Source organism: Vanellus vanellus (genome assembly GCF_965231255.1).
Source record: "Vanellus vanellus genome assembly, chromosome: Z".
NCBI classification, from domain to species: domain Eukaryota; kingdom Metazoa; phylum Chordata; class Aves; order Charadriiformes; family Charadriidae; genus Vanellus; species Vanellus vanellus.
In genome coordinates, this window is record NC_138908.1 from 76,362,827 (window position 1) to 76,379,131 (window position 16,305).

The 16,305-nt window shown below is 38.2% G+C and overlaps 1 protein-coding gene across 1 annotated transcript; it reads right to left on the bottom strand.

Moving 5' to 3' along the window:
- Window positions 1–3,937: 3,937 nt before the first annotated feature.
- SUB1 (SUB1 regulator of transcription) lies at window positions 3,938–15,686 on the bottom strand. The gene is made up of 5 exons (XM_082497923.1): window positions 15,628–15,686; window positions 13,637–13,709; window positions 11,921–12,040; window positions 6,488–6,596; window positions 3,938–4,269 (listed from the first exon to the last, which is right to left on the bottom strand). The coding sequence occupies exons 2-5, from the start codon at window positions 13,706–13,708 to the stop codon at window positions 4,190–4,192; spliced, it is 381 nt and encodes a 126-aa protein (XP_082354049.1). The 5' UTR covers window position 13,709; window positions 15,628–15,686; the 3' UTR covers window positions 3,938–4,189.
- Window positions 15,687–16,305: the final 619 nt, after the last annotated feature.

The following is a 16,305-nucleotide window of genomic DNA, read 5'->3' on the forward strand; positions in this document are numbered from 1 at the left end:
CTTCAGCCAGTGTCTTCACTTTTACATAACAAGATTAAGTTGAGAGCAGGGGACATGTGGGCTTGATTCACAACAGGAAAAACATTGCTTGTCAGATTGCACTTCCACACGGAGTCACCAGAGCTACAGTCAAAGATGAATCCCATCATTAACTGAACAGCAGTAAATGAGAAATACGTAGGACGCGATGAGCCTCCATGAACCCCAAACTCCATTTCTTCCCTTTGAGCCACAGTCATCTCTGTTTCTGTGGCTATAAATTGCTAAACTACTCAAAATTACTTGAAGAAAAATCTGTTTGGTTCAAGGCTACAATCAATTAATCCACTCCCTACAAATCAGTCACAGCAAACAAACATCCTTCCTAAAGAAGCCTACACTGACCCAACTGACCAATGATGAAAAAACAAGTGGGTGAGAAGCTTTTTTTCTACCTAATCTATGGTTACATTTATTGTCAGATCAAAAAGAAACTCCACTGAAAAATATAATCAGACATTTTCTTAACAGTAGTGACATCACACACTTTCCTTCTGTTTGATGTTTGAAAGTGTGTTTATATCTGCTGCTTCCATATTTACATGACACTTGTTCTATCATAGTGAAAAAAGTCTATCCCTCCGGGCTATACAATCCATCCCTCACCCACAAACATGGACCAAGCATAAGATGATCAAGTTTTCAAATTTCCAAATTACAACAGTTCCAAGAAACAAACAGCAGTTTCCATAAAAATGCAAGAAAAAATAAGTTTTAGTGCAGCTAAATTTCTATTAAAAATAACACTATTTCAACAGAAGTCTTCATTTATTTCCAAGTGTTCAAACTGTTATTACACGTATGCCATTTAACTATTTTTTATTTGAACATTAAGGTAATTACAGTTGGAGGGCTCATATTTCCAGTGGCCTCTCTGCAGTAGATACCACCAGAGCAAAACATGAAACATTCCACACGGTTAACAATATGACATTTGAGTTACCAGAATTACAATCATCAGTTCTTTTGCTAACAGATCACATAAGTACGTAACTGGGGCATTTCCTTTAACAGAAATATCAAACTTAGTACTGCATTTGTCTAATTTCAATATGAACATCTCTACATAAGAGCAACATCGTACATGACAGTTTGATTTATCACACATATGGTACTTTGGCAGCTCTAACTGTGATGTATTTTTCCTCCTAAGCTCCATTGTAAGTTTTAATTTATAAAACATATTGCTAATACGCCCTGCATAAACATCAAGAATCACATGCATCTTTCTTTTGCCACTTCAATGGGAAAGGGAGCAGTGTTTTTATCTCATATTACACAGCCTTTCATACATGCACAATTTTCCTCCATGGGCACTTCTACATGTACCCTAACTACTATGTTGTCTGCAAGAAAATAATATTTGTTCAAAAAAATCTGAATTTTATTCTCAAATTAGAAAGACTACAGCCATAGACAATTACCTGCCAAATCACTACCAACTATTTATTTCAAAATAACAATGACTGCGTCAAATTTTTATCAACTAACAAGCACATCAGTCATATGAGGTGCAATGAAACTGACTGGTTTACTTACTTAGTTACCTTTTTTGTAGGACATTCATACAGATCTTAATATTGGCTCAGGTAAAATATATGATATTTTATCATTATTACAGGCAGAAATAGAACTGGCAGACGGAAAACTATTTTTAAACACACAACCTAAATAAAATCAAACTGCCCCAAGTTTTATCAAGTAAAACGGGATAAACAGCTCCAGTAATTATCACCACAAATTCATCAAGGGGATTATCTATAAATAGGAACTAATAGTTCTTGGTTAACAAATACCAATTTCTTTGAACATTTCTACCATCAGTTTCCACAAGAGAACTAATTGCTATATTAAAACTTTTTCACTTCCAAAGGAATGAATTTAATTCTCCACCTTCCTGAATGCAATTATATTTTACTCTGATACACAACTGCCAGCCAATGACCTACTACCACAGTAATCTAAGTGAGGACAATGTTCCCTCTAATATAATCATGCACTTTAAAAGAAGCCACATTAAATTTTTGAGGTAATATGGGTGAAATCTGGTTGCAAAATTTCAGATTTAAAGGAAAACATACACATACTGCAAAGAAAAAACCACCTAGATCCTGTCAATAGTGATCTGAAGCAATTTATTTCATTCGCATATCTGTGAAATTTTAGCAGATAATTCATATTTATTCTATTTGGTCCAAATATTCCTACATGCCTTTAAGAATCACTCAAAAAATATTGTGCCCAAAAACGCATCTGCTACCACAAAACATCTCTTCACCTTTTTATTCACCTTCAAGCTGTTCTTAAAACCTCAATTTCCTGAGCTATACAAAAAGAGATCTTAACTTTATTCGTAATTTGTCAACAATGTGTAAATTAAAAAGCAGGTGGAAGTATTTGTGATAATATTTAAATTAAATAATATATATTTAATTTGATGGAGTCTCCCTTCCTCTCCTTTCAATACCTATTTGTATTGAATTATAAACTCTGCAGCACAGGAACAGCCTGTGTATGGCACTTCCATGCGTGTCTGCAATATAAACACTTATATTAAGATATTCCAAAATTAAGCAAATAGTAAATCCTTTTTATCTATACAAATTTTTAAAAATACATTAACATCAAATGGGAAAATTACAGCTGAACCAATTAAGTTGTACATCCACTACATAGTCTTGAAATGTCAATTTTCATGAAGTTGTTTCATCTTCTTCCTTTGATTAACTGATTTAAGTCAGACAATGAACTCTTCTCCAATTTGGCTAACGTACATTTCTTCACTGTAGTTATTATGTGTCAGCTAACTTTGATCTTTCACCGTTAACTTCCATACTGGCATGCCCCTTATCTTTCCAAGTTCTACTCAAACATCATATTCTCCTTCCTTCATTCCATTGTTTGTGCCACCTACCAAGATGCTCTCAACTGGGGCAGCATCTAGTCTAATAGAGCTTCCCACAGACAGAAGCTTCTCTTCCCAGAATAGCACAATGGTTGACCAAGTGAAGCTTGCTAGAGTCATGATCTGCTATGTACCAGCGCTCCACTGTAAGTGCTACATATCTTCTGCACAGGAGATAAAACAGCTGTGCACATGTAAGCCACACAAAGCAAGCCAAGTTAAGCGGTTTGGGCAGGCAGTGTGGACAGGGCAGAAGCATGACAGCCAGACATTTTGGCTGAAGCAGTTTTTACCTTCTTTGACTGTTTAACCTGTGTTACAGCCTAGTTTAAGCATTGTTGTTTACGCAACACTCTCAAACAAACATAAGCCTTACAACACACATTATCTGTTCTCTTCTATAGAATAACTAGTAGTATGTGTTCAAGAATAAATTTAATGCAAAGCTTGAAAAGGGTACCTAACTAATAACCACTTTTGGAGCTTTTAAATACTATCTTACTCTGAGGTATATGTCTATTACTGTAAAAGTTTATGCATCACATTCTAAAATCTAGGGTCCAAGAAAAAGGCTAATTTTATTTTCTAAGTCAAGCAAGCTATAGAAAAATGGGAAGAAATAGCATGTGGCTTGTGTACAAGTGTTATTGTTTACCATAACACTTCATGCAAGTAATGCAAAAAAGTCTATATACTCAGAATTGTTTACATCTGAATAAATAGGGTAAATTAGCAAATACAGTATTTAAAATTATCTACAAAAATGTGTTTTACCAAGTATTCACTGTTTGTATCAAGTCTTAAAGCAGAAAGCTGTCAGGGCAATACCAAAGATTATGAAATAAAAGAAAAATTAAATGGAGACATTTGAAGAAATCTCCTCAGAAAACAAATTCATATTTGTTAACTAAACTGAAACTAAAGCAAAGACTAAAGCTATTAGGTGGCCTTACCAGCAAACACCTTCAATCAAAAGGCCATAAACAAGTATGCTTTACATATTATTTGATTTGTTTATTTTACACCATGAGGTGAAAGCAACACATTTCCTTTTAGTAAATTATACACAAATAGCCTCACTCAGAATACACTTTTAATGCACATAAAAAAAGGATTCATCTTACAAATCATTTTGCAATCCAAATATACAATAGCTTGGAAAACAATATTTTAGAAAACAAAAGCCAATGTAAAAAGACTGCTTATAACAACTAAAATGATAAAAGTTTCTGTATGGCTCTGTCTTTACAGTTTTCTTACTGCATCATCAATATCAGAAATCTGTTCCTTCAGCTGGTTCCACTGTTCTGGATTTAAAGAAATACCTGAAATGCATTAAAAACAAACACTTAATACAAAAAGAAAATTGTGGTGCAAGATCTTGCATAATTGCTATCAAAGCTGGTTTCAGACACAAAGTCTGTGTCACAACTATTAATGCTTGAGCTACTTCAGCAACCATGTCACAAAGTGAAACTACACATTTGAAACATTTCAGGTTAACTTTAGACTTCAACTTATCTCTGGAGGAGTTTTAATTTCAAAGAAAATAAGTACAGTGTAACAAATTCATTCACAAGTATTAGGTTAAACACAGGAAGTGAAATACAGCTCTGGCCTTGATAGAAAGCAGCACAGAAGCTCTGAGCAAGATACTGGAAATCATTCCTATTCCTGTTGGCCCCTAACTGCCATCCTCTGTGGATTGAACTTCTATGCACTTTTAAAGTACCACAATACAGGGCACATCTTTGTGGTTTAGTCTCCTCATTCTTCCCCTACAATCTCTATGCCAGCTCTATGCAAGTAGAGACTCACAGGCCTACCTCTCATACTCTCTCCAACCAGGCTCTTCTACTATTTACCCCCACCCTCCCCCCTCAGTGATCAGGCTTCCTTCATTGCTTTCTCCCTGTAGGTGGAGCAGGACCTGAAAACAGGTGAAACTTCAAACTCCATTTCTGGGGCTTGTCACCTTTTTTTTTTCTTCTACTATCACTACCTTATCAGAGTACCACCATAATTCTAAGCATTGAGCAGTCTGCACGGAGCTACTCTAAGCAGTTTTCTACCAGTTTTAGAGGGCAGGTTTCATTTGAAAACAGGCCAGATCTGCTAACCATTATCAGGGGACCAAATGTCATCAAGATGTCCTTGAACCACATATCAGAGGGACTACATGCCGTTCAGACCTGCTGTTTGAAACAATCTGACACAATAACTTAAACAGTTGGATATTTTTTTCTGGTTTTTATTATTTCAACTGCTTATACTGTTTTCTGGAGAGCTAGATAAGCAGCGCATAAGTGCATCAATGGAATATTTGACTCACACACTATATCAGAGTATTATTAATTTTATCCTAATAAAATTGAGGCCCTTTTGCCACACTGAAACATTTCTGTCTACATCATGTAATTTTTGTCACTTGGCCCACCCATCAAATCTCATTGTAGATGCTACTCAAACTGTATATAATTTTGACTGCCACCTCAAAACACAGCACATTAAAGTCCTTAGAACTTAGCACAATCCTTTTTGTTAAGTAGCAACAACAAATCCAAACCAAGAAATGTTCCTGTACAGCACCAGTATACCTGTTCATACAAACCTATTCTCAGTGGTTATTTAAGAAATGTTGAAAATGCTTCTCAAGGTTTCCAGATGTCTATTCACTGAGTTGTTCCTTGACACACTAGAAGAATGTAACACACCTTGTGCTGATTGTATATTAAATGTCTTCAATCTCTAGGGCAGAACATTTCATACTTACCTCTTTCCTTGGTGCAATGTGAAAACCAATTAAAAGCAGCCTTTTCTAACAGAAGCAACACGACATTAAGCAAAGCACTACTACTGCAACTATCCTTGCATTATCATCTTGCAGGTGGCAAAGTTCTGATAATGGTTCAGTGAAGGCATGTTATAAAAAGCGGGTATGGGAGTGGCAATTAAAGGTACAATAGCTAATGTGGTACTGCAGATTAGAAGCACAGTACCAAAACCTGAACACTTGAGATATTTTCACCTCAACTAAAATCTTGACTTTTTTTTTCCCAAAATTAGTCAAATTAAATGTTTGAATTATTTTAATCTGAAATTTGATAGAAATTGAGGGACGTAATTGTTTTAAAGAAATTAACATCTTATCATAAATAAGTTAAATGTTCTCAGTGTACTTTGAAATAAGAAATCCAGTTCTAATAGAAGAAAAAAATTACATTGATTAAGTTAATGGGGGGGGGGGCAAGTATGGCTATGTTTATAACTCCCATGACAAATTTACTTATGTTTGATGCCTTGTTCTCCATAAATCATGGAGGACCCATTTAGGAAAACAGACTTGGGCCAACAAACACACCTTGCTTTTGTTTATAATCTACAGATAAAATTTATTATTTGTTAACATGTAAATAATATAAAAGTAGAAATATTACTTTAAGAATATCAGGCAGCAACAAAGTATAAAAATCTGATACACAAAGTTCTCCAGCAAACTGCAGACAATGTTTCAATACAAAATAACATGAAGGAGAACAATACCTTTTCTGCCAGGCTTCATTTCACCTTCTTGATCCATCCAATATTCTCTAATATCAATTAAGACTTTCCCTTTAAAGTCACGAACACTGACATACCTCATTTTGCCAATCTGTCAAAACACATATAAGGGTCTTTTAGGCATTTTACTTATCACAGCATTCACTTTTCCCGGTATCAGACTCGGACATGTGACATTGCACACTGCAGCTTATTTTAGACACCAGAGAAAAAACTAGATCAAAAGCTTAATCCAGAGTAGTCAGTAGGCTAATAAGTAATGACAATATAAATGGATGAACGACTTAACAAGTTGAGCATTCAGTGCTCAGTGCAAAAGTAGCTCTCCTAGAATAAAGATACCTATATTAACACACTTACTTCTTACAGAAGCCACCAATTTACTGTTTTCTGAAATAAAATTTTGCCTCTAACTATCTTTGTTTGCAGTAGTTGTAAACAAATGGGGGAAGAGGGAGCTCTACTCCCAAATCTAAGTTTTAGTCCATCCCATGTGTACAGAAAGCAAATTAGATATTCAGATAGCCACAATTTCTAGAGGGGTTTTTGCTTTTTTGTTTGTTTGGGGTTTTTTGGTTTATTTTTTCCCAAACACAGTAAATACAGATGGAAATGCAAGTTAGCCATCAACTGTCCCATGCCCACTCCCAAATCCTCATAGCACTTCACTGGAACTGTGATTAAAAGATTATCTCACTGTACCAGGTGATCCAAATAAACACCTTTAAGGTGTTCAAAAAAAAAAATCTTTTAAGTTTACCAGCATGTAGCATTATATGAAATGACTCTGGAATTCCATAATTTCTTCACCACAGTGTCTTAAAGTGAATTATGAGGGTGTTTTTTGGGGGAGGTGGGAGGTGACACAGGATGCGGGGGAAGGGCAGCAGTCACACTGACAACTATGCATTACACTACAGATTTAGGCTCATTAAAGATCTTTCCAAATTTGATAAAAAACTACTCGTTCACATACATTCAAAGTATAATGTGAATTTGAGAATCAGAAATTAGGTCATAAAAACACAACCAAATACAATTCATGTAAGAAATTCTTGTAATTCTGTATGTGCCTTCTCAATACACTTTATGAAGAAAGAACACACTCTAAAGTAAACCATTTTAAAATAGAATATTCCTTCCTAATAAAATATTATCTTTAGTTCTCAACTTAGTTTATGCATCTTACATTCTGATACAATTTAACGAGGGCCCAAACACATTTTAGTACCATTAAGTCTGACCAGAAATGTTAAACAACTCTCCAATCAACTAAAATCATCCACAGATGTTTAAGTCATAAGAGGTTATTTCACAAAAAAGATAAACAAGAATGCTTTATGTTTGCTTAAAGTAATTTTTCTTCTTATGCAGAACATGTTAAATTAACTCTAAAATTGATTTTAAAACAATTAGGACACATTTAGATACCATAAGCCTGAAGCAGTTCTTTTCCTACTTTAAAGCATCCTTTAAAATGAACAAGACATTACCGTTTGTAAGATAGTATTTTTGATTGATTTATTAAATACTTCCACAGTACTACAAATTTAACATTTAAAAATAAAGTATGATGTCATGGTAGCTTAGCTCTTTCAGACCAAACTTGGTACCGTGCTCAAGCCAGTCAGCACTGCTGGCAAAGAATATCCTAAATAGCCTACATGAACAGCATTTCTTGGTTTTATCCTTTAACACTTCGGTGACTTTTAAGGTCACCTCTAAGAACAGCTTCAAGTAGTAATACTGCACAATACCTTTTTTTTTTCCAGGGCTATCAAAGAATATTAGTACATTGTCAAGTAATTCCAGATTTGCTCTAAGAAATAAAATTGTTACAATATAGAAGATTACAGCTGAAAATACAATAAAAGCATTTATGATTTGAATTTTAAGGATAAGACTGTATATCTTAATCCAATTACAGTAAGGCAAGGGGCAATAACGCAAAGTTCACATTTACTCACACAGTAAGTCCACCTTAAATGGAAACAGTTCTATATGAAAATGCTGAAATTAAGTTTTACATCACTCTCTAGAGTTCAGCTGAATGGTCACATTAAATTTTGAATGTTTAGTTGAACTCTATGCAAAAGCTGCCACTGCTAAAAGGTTTAAGTAGGCTTCTAAAGTACAGTTTCAATTAATATCTAAGGTTAAAAATGTCACCCAAAATCCAGACCTAACTATTTAGGTAAATTGATGTTTCTTGATGTCCAGTTGCCTGCAATTCTGGCACAGATTCATTTCTGAACAATTCTTTTTTCACACAGCAGCTGACAGTCCTAGAATAATTTCACTGATCTAAGACATCTTTGTATCTCTATAACCACAGTAGTGTTCCAAGGGTTGTATTGATTTATAGCAGCATAGTTACTGTAGTTCAACCTTCAAAAACAAGTTCATATGCCTTTTATTAAATATTACAGCTCCTTAGACTATACTATTCTATTGAATTACATAAATCAGAAGACATTAAAAACATTATTTCCAGGTTTCCATTTCTTCGAATAAAATGCACTGAACTGTGTCTCAGTTCCTTTCACAGTTATGCAACCAATTTCCTGTATGAGTTTCAGCAAGCACCTTCTTCACCATTTTTCCTCCTATTTCCAGTTTGTCTTGATTAAACTGCATACACACTGTGGAAGTAGAAACAGCAAAAAAAAAAAAAAATATCCTTCTTTCTTAGCTGATACCTGTATGTATAACATTAAATGGAGCACAAGAGTCCTGTAAACAGTGAGATCTGCAACACAACAAACATTGTGTAATGCATCAGTGACCACCTAAGTTTCAGAATTAATGTGCTTTTAACCTTTCCAAAGCATCATAAACGTAACTATCTTCTTTCAGAAGCCTATGATAGATAAAGACATTACACTGAGAAACCAAAGAACTTACTCCTCACAAGTCAAACAGCAAATATGACCCAAACTTAAAAAAAAAAAAAAAAAGAACAGAGACGGGGAGAGGGACAAGACACAGATGACTTTTGAAGTAACAATTTCAGTAAAATGCCTGATCGTGTGACGTGGTTCTACTCTGGGTGCATTAATACTGCATCCTGACAGCATTAACAAACCTTACCCAAATCAGGCATAGGTAGATGACAGGATTTGTCAACTAACCAAAGCACATGACGCAGAGCTCACATTGGCTTGAAGACACAGAGAGGAAACTAATGTATCAACACTGAACCCTTCCACATTAACATGAATAATGCTTGTCCTTAGGGCTTCTAGTAATACATTGCAAATGGGAGCAAGATAAACTTCCGCACCCCAACTGCACCCAAATGATTTAATTCCAAAGCATACCAGGCTACTTACAAAACCTAAAAAGGCCAAGACACATAAATAAATAAAATACATTTAGTATCTTATACCGAAGTAATTCCCTTCTACTTATATTTATACTATTCTTCATCATCAGTTTCAAGAATACCATTACACCAACATTAGTCTCAAATAAAAATAAGAAAATTTGGATCTTTATGAAAATGCAGAATCTTCTGAATACAGCAGTCACAATGAGCTCTGTATTAAGGGAAGCTGTATACTTTAAGAACACAGACAGAGGGCGTAGAACAAGCCTCTAAGTTTCACATCATTTGCTGCCACTCCCACACACAGTATGGACATCACAGAACTTCTGACTATCCTATGAATGCTTTACAGCTTGATTTCCATCAATTGAAGCCACACTTACAAGTTATACTGCAAAGTCACTTGCACATCACAGATCATTTTAATGCCACGGGAAAGCAGAAAGGATAGTTTCTAGTATTACTAACAGTCCTAGAACAAACAAACCCATACCTAAAAAATTAACACACAATTAGATCTTCTAGAATGCTGTCCTGGGTAGGGGAGATAGAGGGGAAGCATCCTCAGATCTACAGTGCTACTTCTACGCTGAAAAGAGTTGCATCTTAGTTAACATATATAAGCTGATGTAGCATGAAAAAACTCACAATACTTCACATAACACAGTAAGCTATCTGAAAAAAAGTATGTTATTGTTGACTAACTAAAAGGCAGGCAGAGACTAAGTAACACTGATGTTTTAGGTCAAGGTGACATTCAAATATTTTTCTGTATTACACTCAACACTGGAAGAATCTTGTTCTTATCAGACTAACAGGAGTCCTCTACTGTCTGTTTTTAGTAACTTTTTATTATCTTAGGTAAAAAAGGTTGAAAGAAATCAGAGCACACAAATATTTTTGCTTTTATTTGAAAAGGGTTTGGGGTTTTTTTGCATCAGAGGAGCAATAAAGATTTTAACCACTTTCCCCAAGGCTGGAATTTCTGAACCTATTACAAACACAGCATAAAGTTTATACAAAGTTTTATTGAGTTCTAACTGCATTTCACCTCATTAGGTGTAGAAGACACTATCTCATTTCTTCTACATAGTTGAAAGTGCACCCCAGCAGAACTAAAAATATTATGCTCTTCCTTCAACAGGGCAGTCCAACCATTGCCTTCAATTGAAGCTCTCTCTCCCAACTATACATGAAAAGTGAGAACTGACACATTAAAAACAACGACCCTGTATTATACCATCAGTGAAGCGGGTCTTCTCTCTAGATTTACTTTTTTTTTTTGCCATATTATTAGGCACCTCTCCCATACCCCTTCATAATCTTAAGAATCCAACTCTCTAAGAATTTAAGCTTCTTTCCAGCCAGCTAGTTGGAGACATTTAGGAAGTCTTGATCCGCACCCCTAAAACAGGTAATTCTGAGCTCCATATATTCTTGCACAGCTTTCAGCACATACTGCTACTGCCTCAGCTAACCCCAGGAACTGCAATACCCTGAATTCACAAGTGCATCCTGCTACTGAAAAGTGTACATTCGTCCCACCTTAAAAACAAGGACCAAGTCAAAAAATACAATCTTTTGGGATGTTCAGTAAGAAAAACCTCCATCATTAAACAAAGGATGAAACAGAACATATTCCACAACACTGTCTTATAATACAGGAGCCAAGTTGCCCTTGACCTAGTTAAACGGGAATGAAGAGTCCATACTGTGGTTTCCAAGAACCTTTCTTTCAAGAGCCCTGACTAAAAAACATTTCCACATAGGGATAGTCCTGATCTAATATTTACAGTATACTCATGGTAAGTGCTGTATTTACAGACAAAATGACTACCCTGAGTTACCATGCAAAAAGATATGAGGGTTAGATCCACTGCTACAACTCAGATTCTTTTACTCTGCAGAAACCTGACAACACTTTTTCTGAGCATCTCATCTGCATGCTGGCATCGTAGTCCTCTTTGGCCAAGGCTTCAGAAGACCAAACACTATGCTGTCAAGACATTCAGATCACCTTGTAAAATTTATACTGAATATGATGTAACATGTTACCTTAACCAGGCTCTAAGAGTCATCAATTTTACCTGAAACATATTCTCGTCTCTGTTACTGCTTTGCTTAGAAGAAGCTGCACCTTTTGAACTTTCACCAGTCTTTTGTTTCTTTACAGGCTTTTCTGGAGCTGCTTGCTTTTTCCGCTTTGCCTTGGAGCAAGAATAAAAAAAAGAAAAGCATAAACCACAACTCATTCTATAGATTACAATAAAATTTAAATTAGGTCACAAACTACTACTACCCAATGCACATTATCACCTTCCATCTGTAAAGGCAGGAATCCAATACTGTACATTTAGACTGGAATTTAAAAAAAAATAATCTTCAAGTAAACCTCATTCTGCTCCCAGTGAAGTTTACCATAATACTTTGGCTTTAAAGAGAACTGAATTAGATCAAAATACATTTCAAAAAGCCTACTCTTCCTGAGCGATATTACTGTTGGTTTAGTAGTTTTAATAGAAATTCTAATACATGAGATAATGAAAAAAGGATATGGAAATCACCTGTCAGAGGTGTGGTTTTTTTAAATCAGCATCAAATAGCATGATAAATTAAATATGTTTTTAGAACATTCAGACACTATCACCTGTGTAAACAGATTACCTGCAGATACTCCAAAGCTACTATTTCTACTAATGGTTATACAGTAACCGTCCCACCTCAAAAAAAAGAGTAATACAAACGTATCAGGAATTAGTCTCACCTGCTAGAACCATTATTGAGGATAAACTCTTTTAAAGATGAACAGTTCCAACAAATACAGAAGGTTATAATAGAAAAAAAGAAAAAAGCACCTTACTGCCCACTAAAGCAGACTGTTAGACTATGTATTTTCGGAAAAACATTTCCCTATCAAAAAAATCACCTGACCATTTTCTCTTATATTAAACTTCAACAAAACACCTAATTTGCAAAGTGCAACTGCATCATGTTTGAACTCACTAAAGCAGACTCAATCTCTTCACATACTACACTAAAAGACCTGATGCCTGTGTTACTACCTAGCATTTCTTAAAAAGATAAAGTTGCAGGGTTTTTTGACTTTTCATTCATAATGACCGGTACATCTATAAAAACTTATAAATTAAATAACTATTAAAAATAAATGGGAGCACTCAATTTATACATTCAAAACAGTCAACATATGTTAAAATTAATCAACTCAAAGACATTCAGGTTGGCTCAGCTTTTAAGTGAGAAACTAGCAGATGGTATTACAGCAAATGTAAGAATCTGTAAGAAACCGAGAAAAAGAATATGCAAACAAGATAAGCAAGTGGCACATGGAGGACAGGGCAAGTGGAGGTTTTTGTTTTGGACAAGTAATCTAGATACCAAAATGGGGTGGCAGTGTTTGTCCTCAAAATTAGTCCAAATTTTTGCCACAAGGGGCAGATTATACAGAAGCCTTCTATCATTTGCCACAAAGCAGCAAAAAATTCCAGGAACCTTGTGGTTATTTGTATATCATATGGAAAACCTTGAAGAGAGCAAAATGCAACTTAAGAAAAAAGTTTACTGCAATGCAAAAATCATCCTATGCACCTAAACCCTAACCTTGGGAGGTGGGTTTTTCTTTTTGTTGCTGCAGTTGTTGCGGGGAGGGGGGTGTTTTGGGTTAAGTGTCTGATAAATTATATGAAATGACATGCATGTTGTGACATAACGCTCACCTAATTCCTTAACCCCAGCGTGAAATATAAACGTTAATTCAGTAGTAATAAACTGCATATAATGTTCACCTTTTTGTCAACTTCGCTATCTGAATCACTGGCAGATGAGCTTGAAGATACAAGTTCCTTTGACTTAGGCATTCTAGAAAGAGAAAAAATAACATGAGAACACTACACAAGGAATACATCCCATTACAGCTGAAAAGCCATCTTCAAACCCATTTGTAAAGGCTCATCTTATTCAAAGCCCTCCTAAAGACTTTCCTGCCTTTTCATGTAAGCTTTCATACACAATGTAGATGCAATCTCAAACTCTCACATCTCTTCCACTTTTTGCTGCATCTACATTAAATGCAGTGCTTTAGTTTCTGAACTGTTTACAAACGGACAATTTTTCACCAGTTTCATATACCCCTAGATATGGCAGAAACCGTAATGTAAAGAATACAATACAGTACTGTTCTCCAGCTGAATTCTTTATGTTACATTCACAAATATAAACTATGAAGGACCTAGCATTACCTAGACTTTTACATAGGCATTTCACTCAGTTCGATTTGCAAACACACTGCATAATCATCACACATGAAGCTAAAGTTCCCACCAATGATACAGAAGTCTGAAAAACACCTCAGTTACACTGAACTACAGTATTGCAATTAATATTTCCCCTGCAGCTTCAACACATCAGTCACTAGAGCCTATTCATTTGCCAGACAAGTGGATGTTCAACTTTCCTTGAATGCATGCTGCCAGGTGTGCTTCTACATCTCTCTAGTATGCAAATATGTGGTTAGATAAAGCAGTTGCACATCTTGCCCGCTACTAGAAAGTCTTTGTAACAAATAAATAGTTAATTTGTTCTTTCAAAATAAAAATAAGCATCCCAGAGAGAAACTATATAAACTAAACTATAGTTAGGAAAGGCTAAGAAAAGACTAAAGCAGCACATCTCAGGAAAGAAAAAAGAATCACAGTGTTTTTAAACTGGCAGCAAAAAAGCCATATACAAATAAAAAAACGGATCCTGAATAACGCTAATAGATTAACGTGTTTCTAAAAGTAGCGTAAGTTCTGTTGTAACAGCGTGGAGCACAACGATGAAAGCTGTGGCACTGAAAACGAAACAAGGTATGGGGAAGCACACATAAGCCACGCTGCAGGATGGAGGCAGAGGAGAGCTGGAATGGGACAATGTGAAAATAAGCACAGCCATGACTTGAAGTCGGGGAGCCGAACAAGAAAAGACTTCCTACGCGAGGGGCGCGGGCACCAGCAGGGGATAACTCCGGGGTCCGCATCAGGATGAGGGAATGACAATATGGAGGAAGGTGGGGGCGGAAACTGGAGGAAAAAGAAACGGGGGGTGGTAGGTGCCCCTCGGGAGAGGCTGGCAGGCAGAGCGTGAGGAGACACCCAACCACCGGTGAGAGCGAGGGCGGAATGAGACGGGCCAAGCGAGGACGAAGGAAAGGTAGAGGAGAAAGACAAGCGAGGACGAGCTAGGAACACCAGGTAGGCGGATCCCAGCCGCCATTTTCCTCCCCTATTCCTCTTTTCCACGGCTCGTGTTGCCCCCCAGGGGAAAGGAGCGAGGGCCCGAACAGGGGGGCGCGGGCAAGGAAGCCTAGGTGCTGCCGGGGCAGGGTGGCAGCTAGAGGGCTGCAAATCACGGGGGGTGGCAGACGGAAAAGGTAGCACAAAAAACAAGGGTCGGGGGTCGTTCGCGGGCAGGATCAGATCCCGGGGTGGGGGGAACGGAGCCGGGCGGTTCCCCGCCGCCATTTTCTCCCTCACTCAAATCCTCTTTGCCCCCCCAACATGGCAGCTTCTCCTCGACAGCGGCTCCTCCTCCTGCCCCAGGCCCGCTCCACAGCGGGGGATCCCTCCCGCAGGGCACACCGGGCACTCGAGGAAAAGGGGAAGCCCCGCCACACGGCTGCCCAGCGCGCCTTCCCCGCGCCGCCCGACAGGTGCCGAGCCCCCGGACAGTCGGTGGCGGGGGACGGAGAAAATGGCGACGACCTCAACGGGGCGCGAGGGGGGACCCCAACACTCACGTCCTGCTCCGCGCGCGGCTCCTCCGCACCACGAGAGAAACGGAAGTGACGCGCAGCGGAATCCCCGCCCTTGGCCTGCACCACGTGGGAGGGGCGGGCGGGAGGTGTTTAAAGGGGACGCGTCCCCTCGTTATTTGTTCACGCCTTGGTGTTGGGGGGGGAGGAGGGGGGAAGCAGCGCGGGCAGCAGGCAGGCAGCAGACGTCTCCCGTGGGCCTGGTCCCCGCCTGACGAGCCCTGAAGCGAGGGCGTAGAAAGGCGGTCTCCGAGAGCAAATCGCGGGGCTGGCGGCAGGGCCCTACCCGCCCCGTAGCTCAGCCTGGACCCGGGCCTCGCTGAGGAGAGGCGCCGCCGGGGCCGGGCCATCACCAGCCGCCTGCGCTGCGGGAGGAGGGCGCTAAATGCTTAAAAGGAACCCTTAAAAAAACAAATTTTAATAATTAATAATCGGTAAACGGGTGTTTTCTTTCGCAGGCTGCTGCAGTTCCTCGATCTGGTGGTGGCAGCCCCGCCCGGCCGGCAGCCGTGCCCGAGGAGCGCCGTGAGGGAGGAGCGGCGGCGGCGGCGGCTTTGCATGGGGAAACCGCAGCCGCGGGTGGCTGTTGAGGAAAGCGCCGGTTCCCCTTTCTGTCAGCGGGGGTGGTGGTTGGGGTTCGGGGTTCGTCGTCTTCCTGCAGGG

Excerpts from the sequence above, each read along its gene's own strand:
- SUB1 (XM_082497923.1), bottom strand. The coding sequence starts at position 13,708 with ATGCCTAAGTCAAAGGAACTTGTATCTTCAAGCTCATCTGCCAGTGAT. Across the intron at positions 6,597-11,920 it reads GAGACGAGAATATGTTTCAG|ATTGGCAAAATGAGGTATGT; the intron begins GTAAAATTGATG and ends GTGTTTTGACAG. Across the intron at positions 4,270-6,487 it reads AATGAAGCCTGGCAGAAAAG|GTATTTCTTTAAATCCAGAA; the intron begins GTATTGTTCTCC and ends AATGCATTTCAG.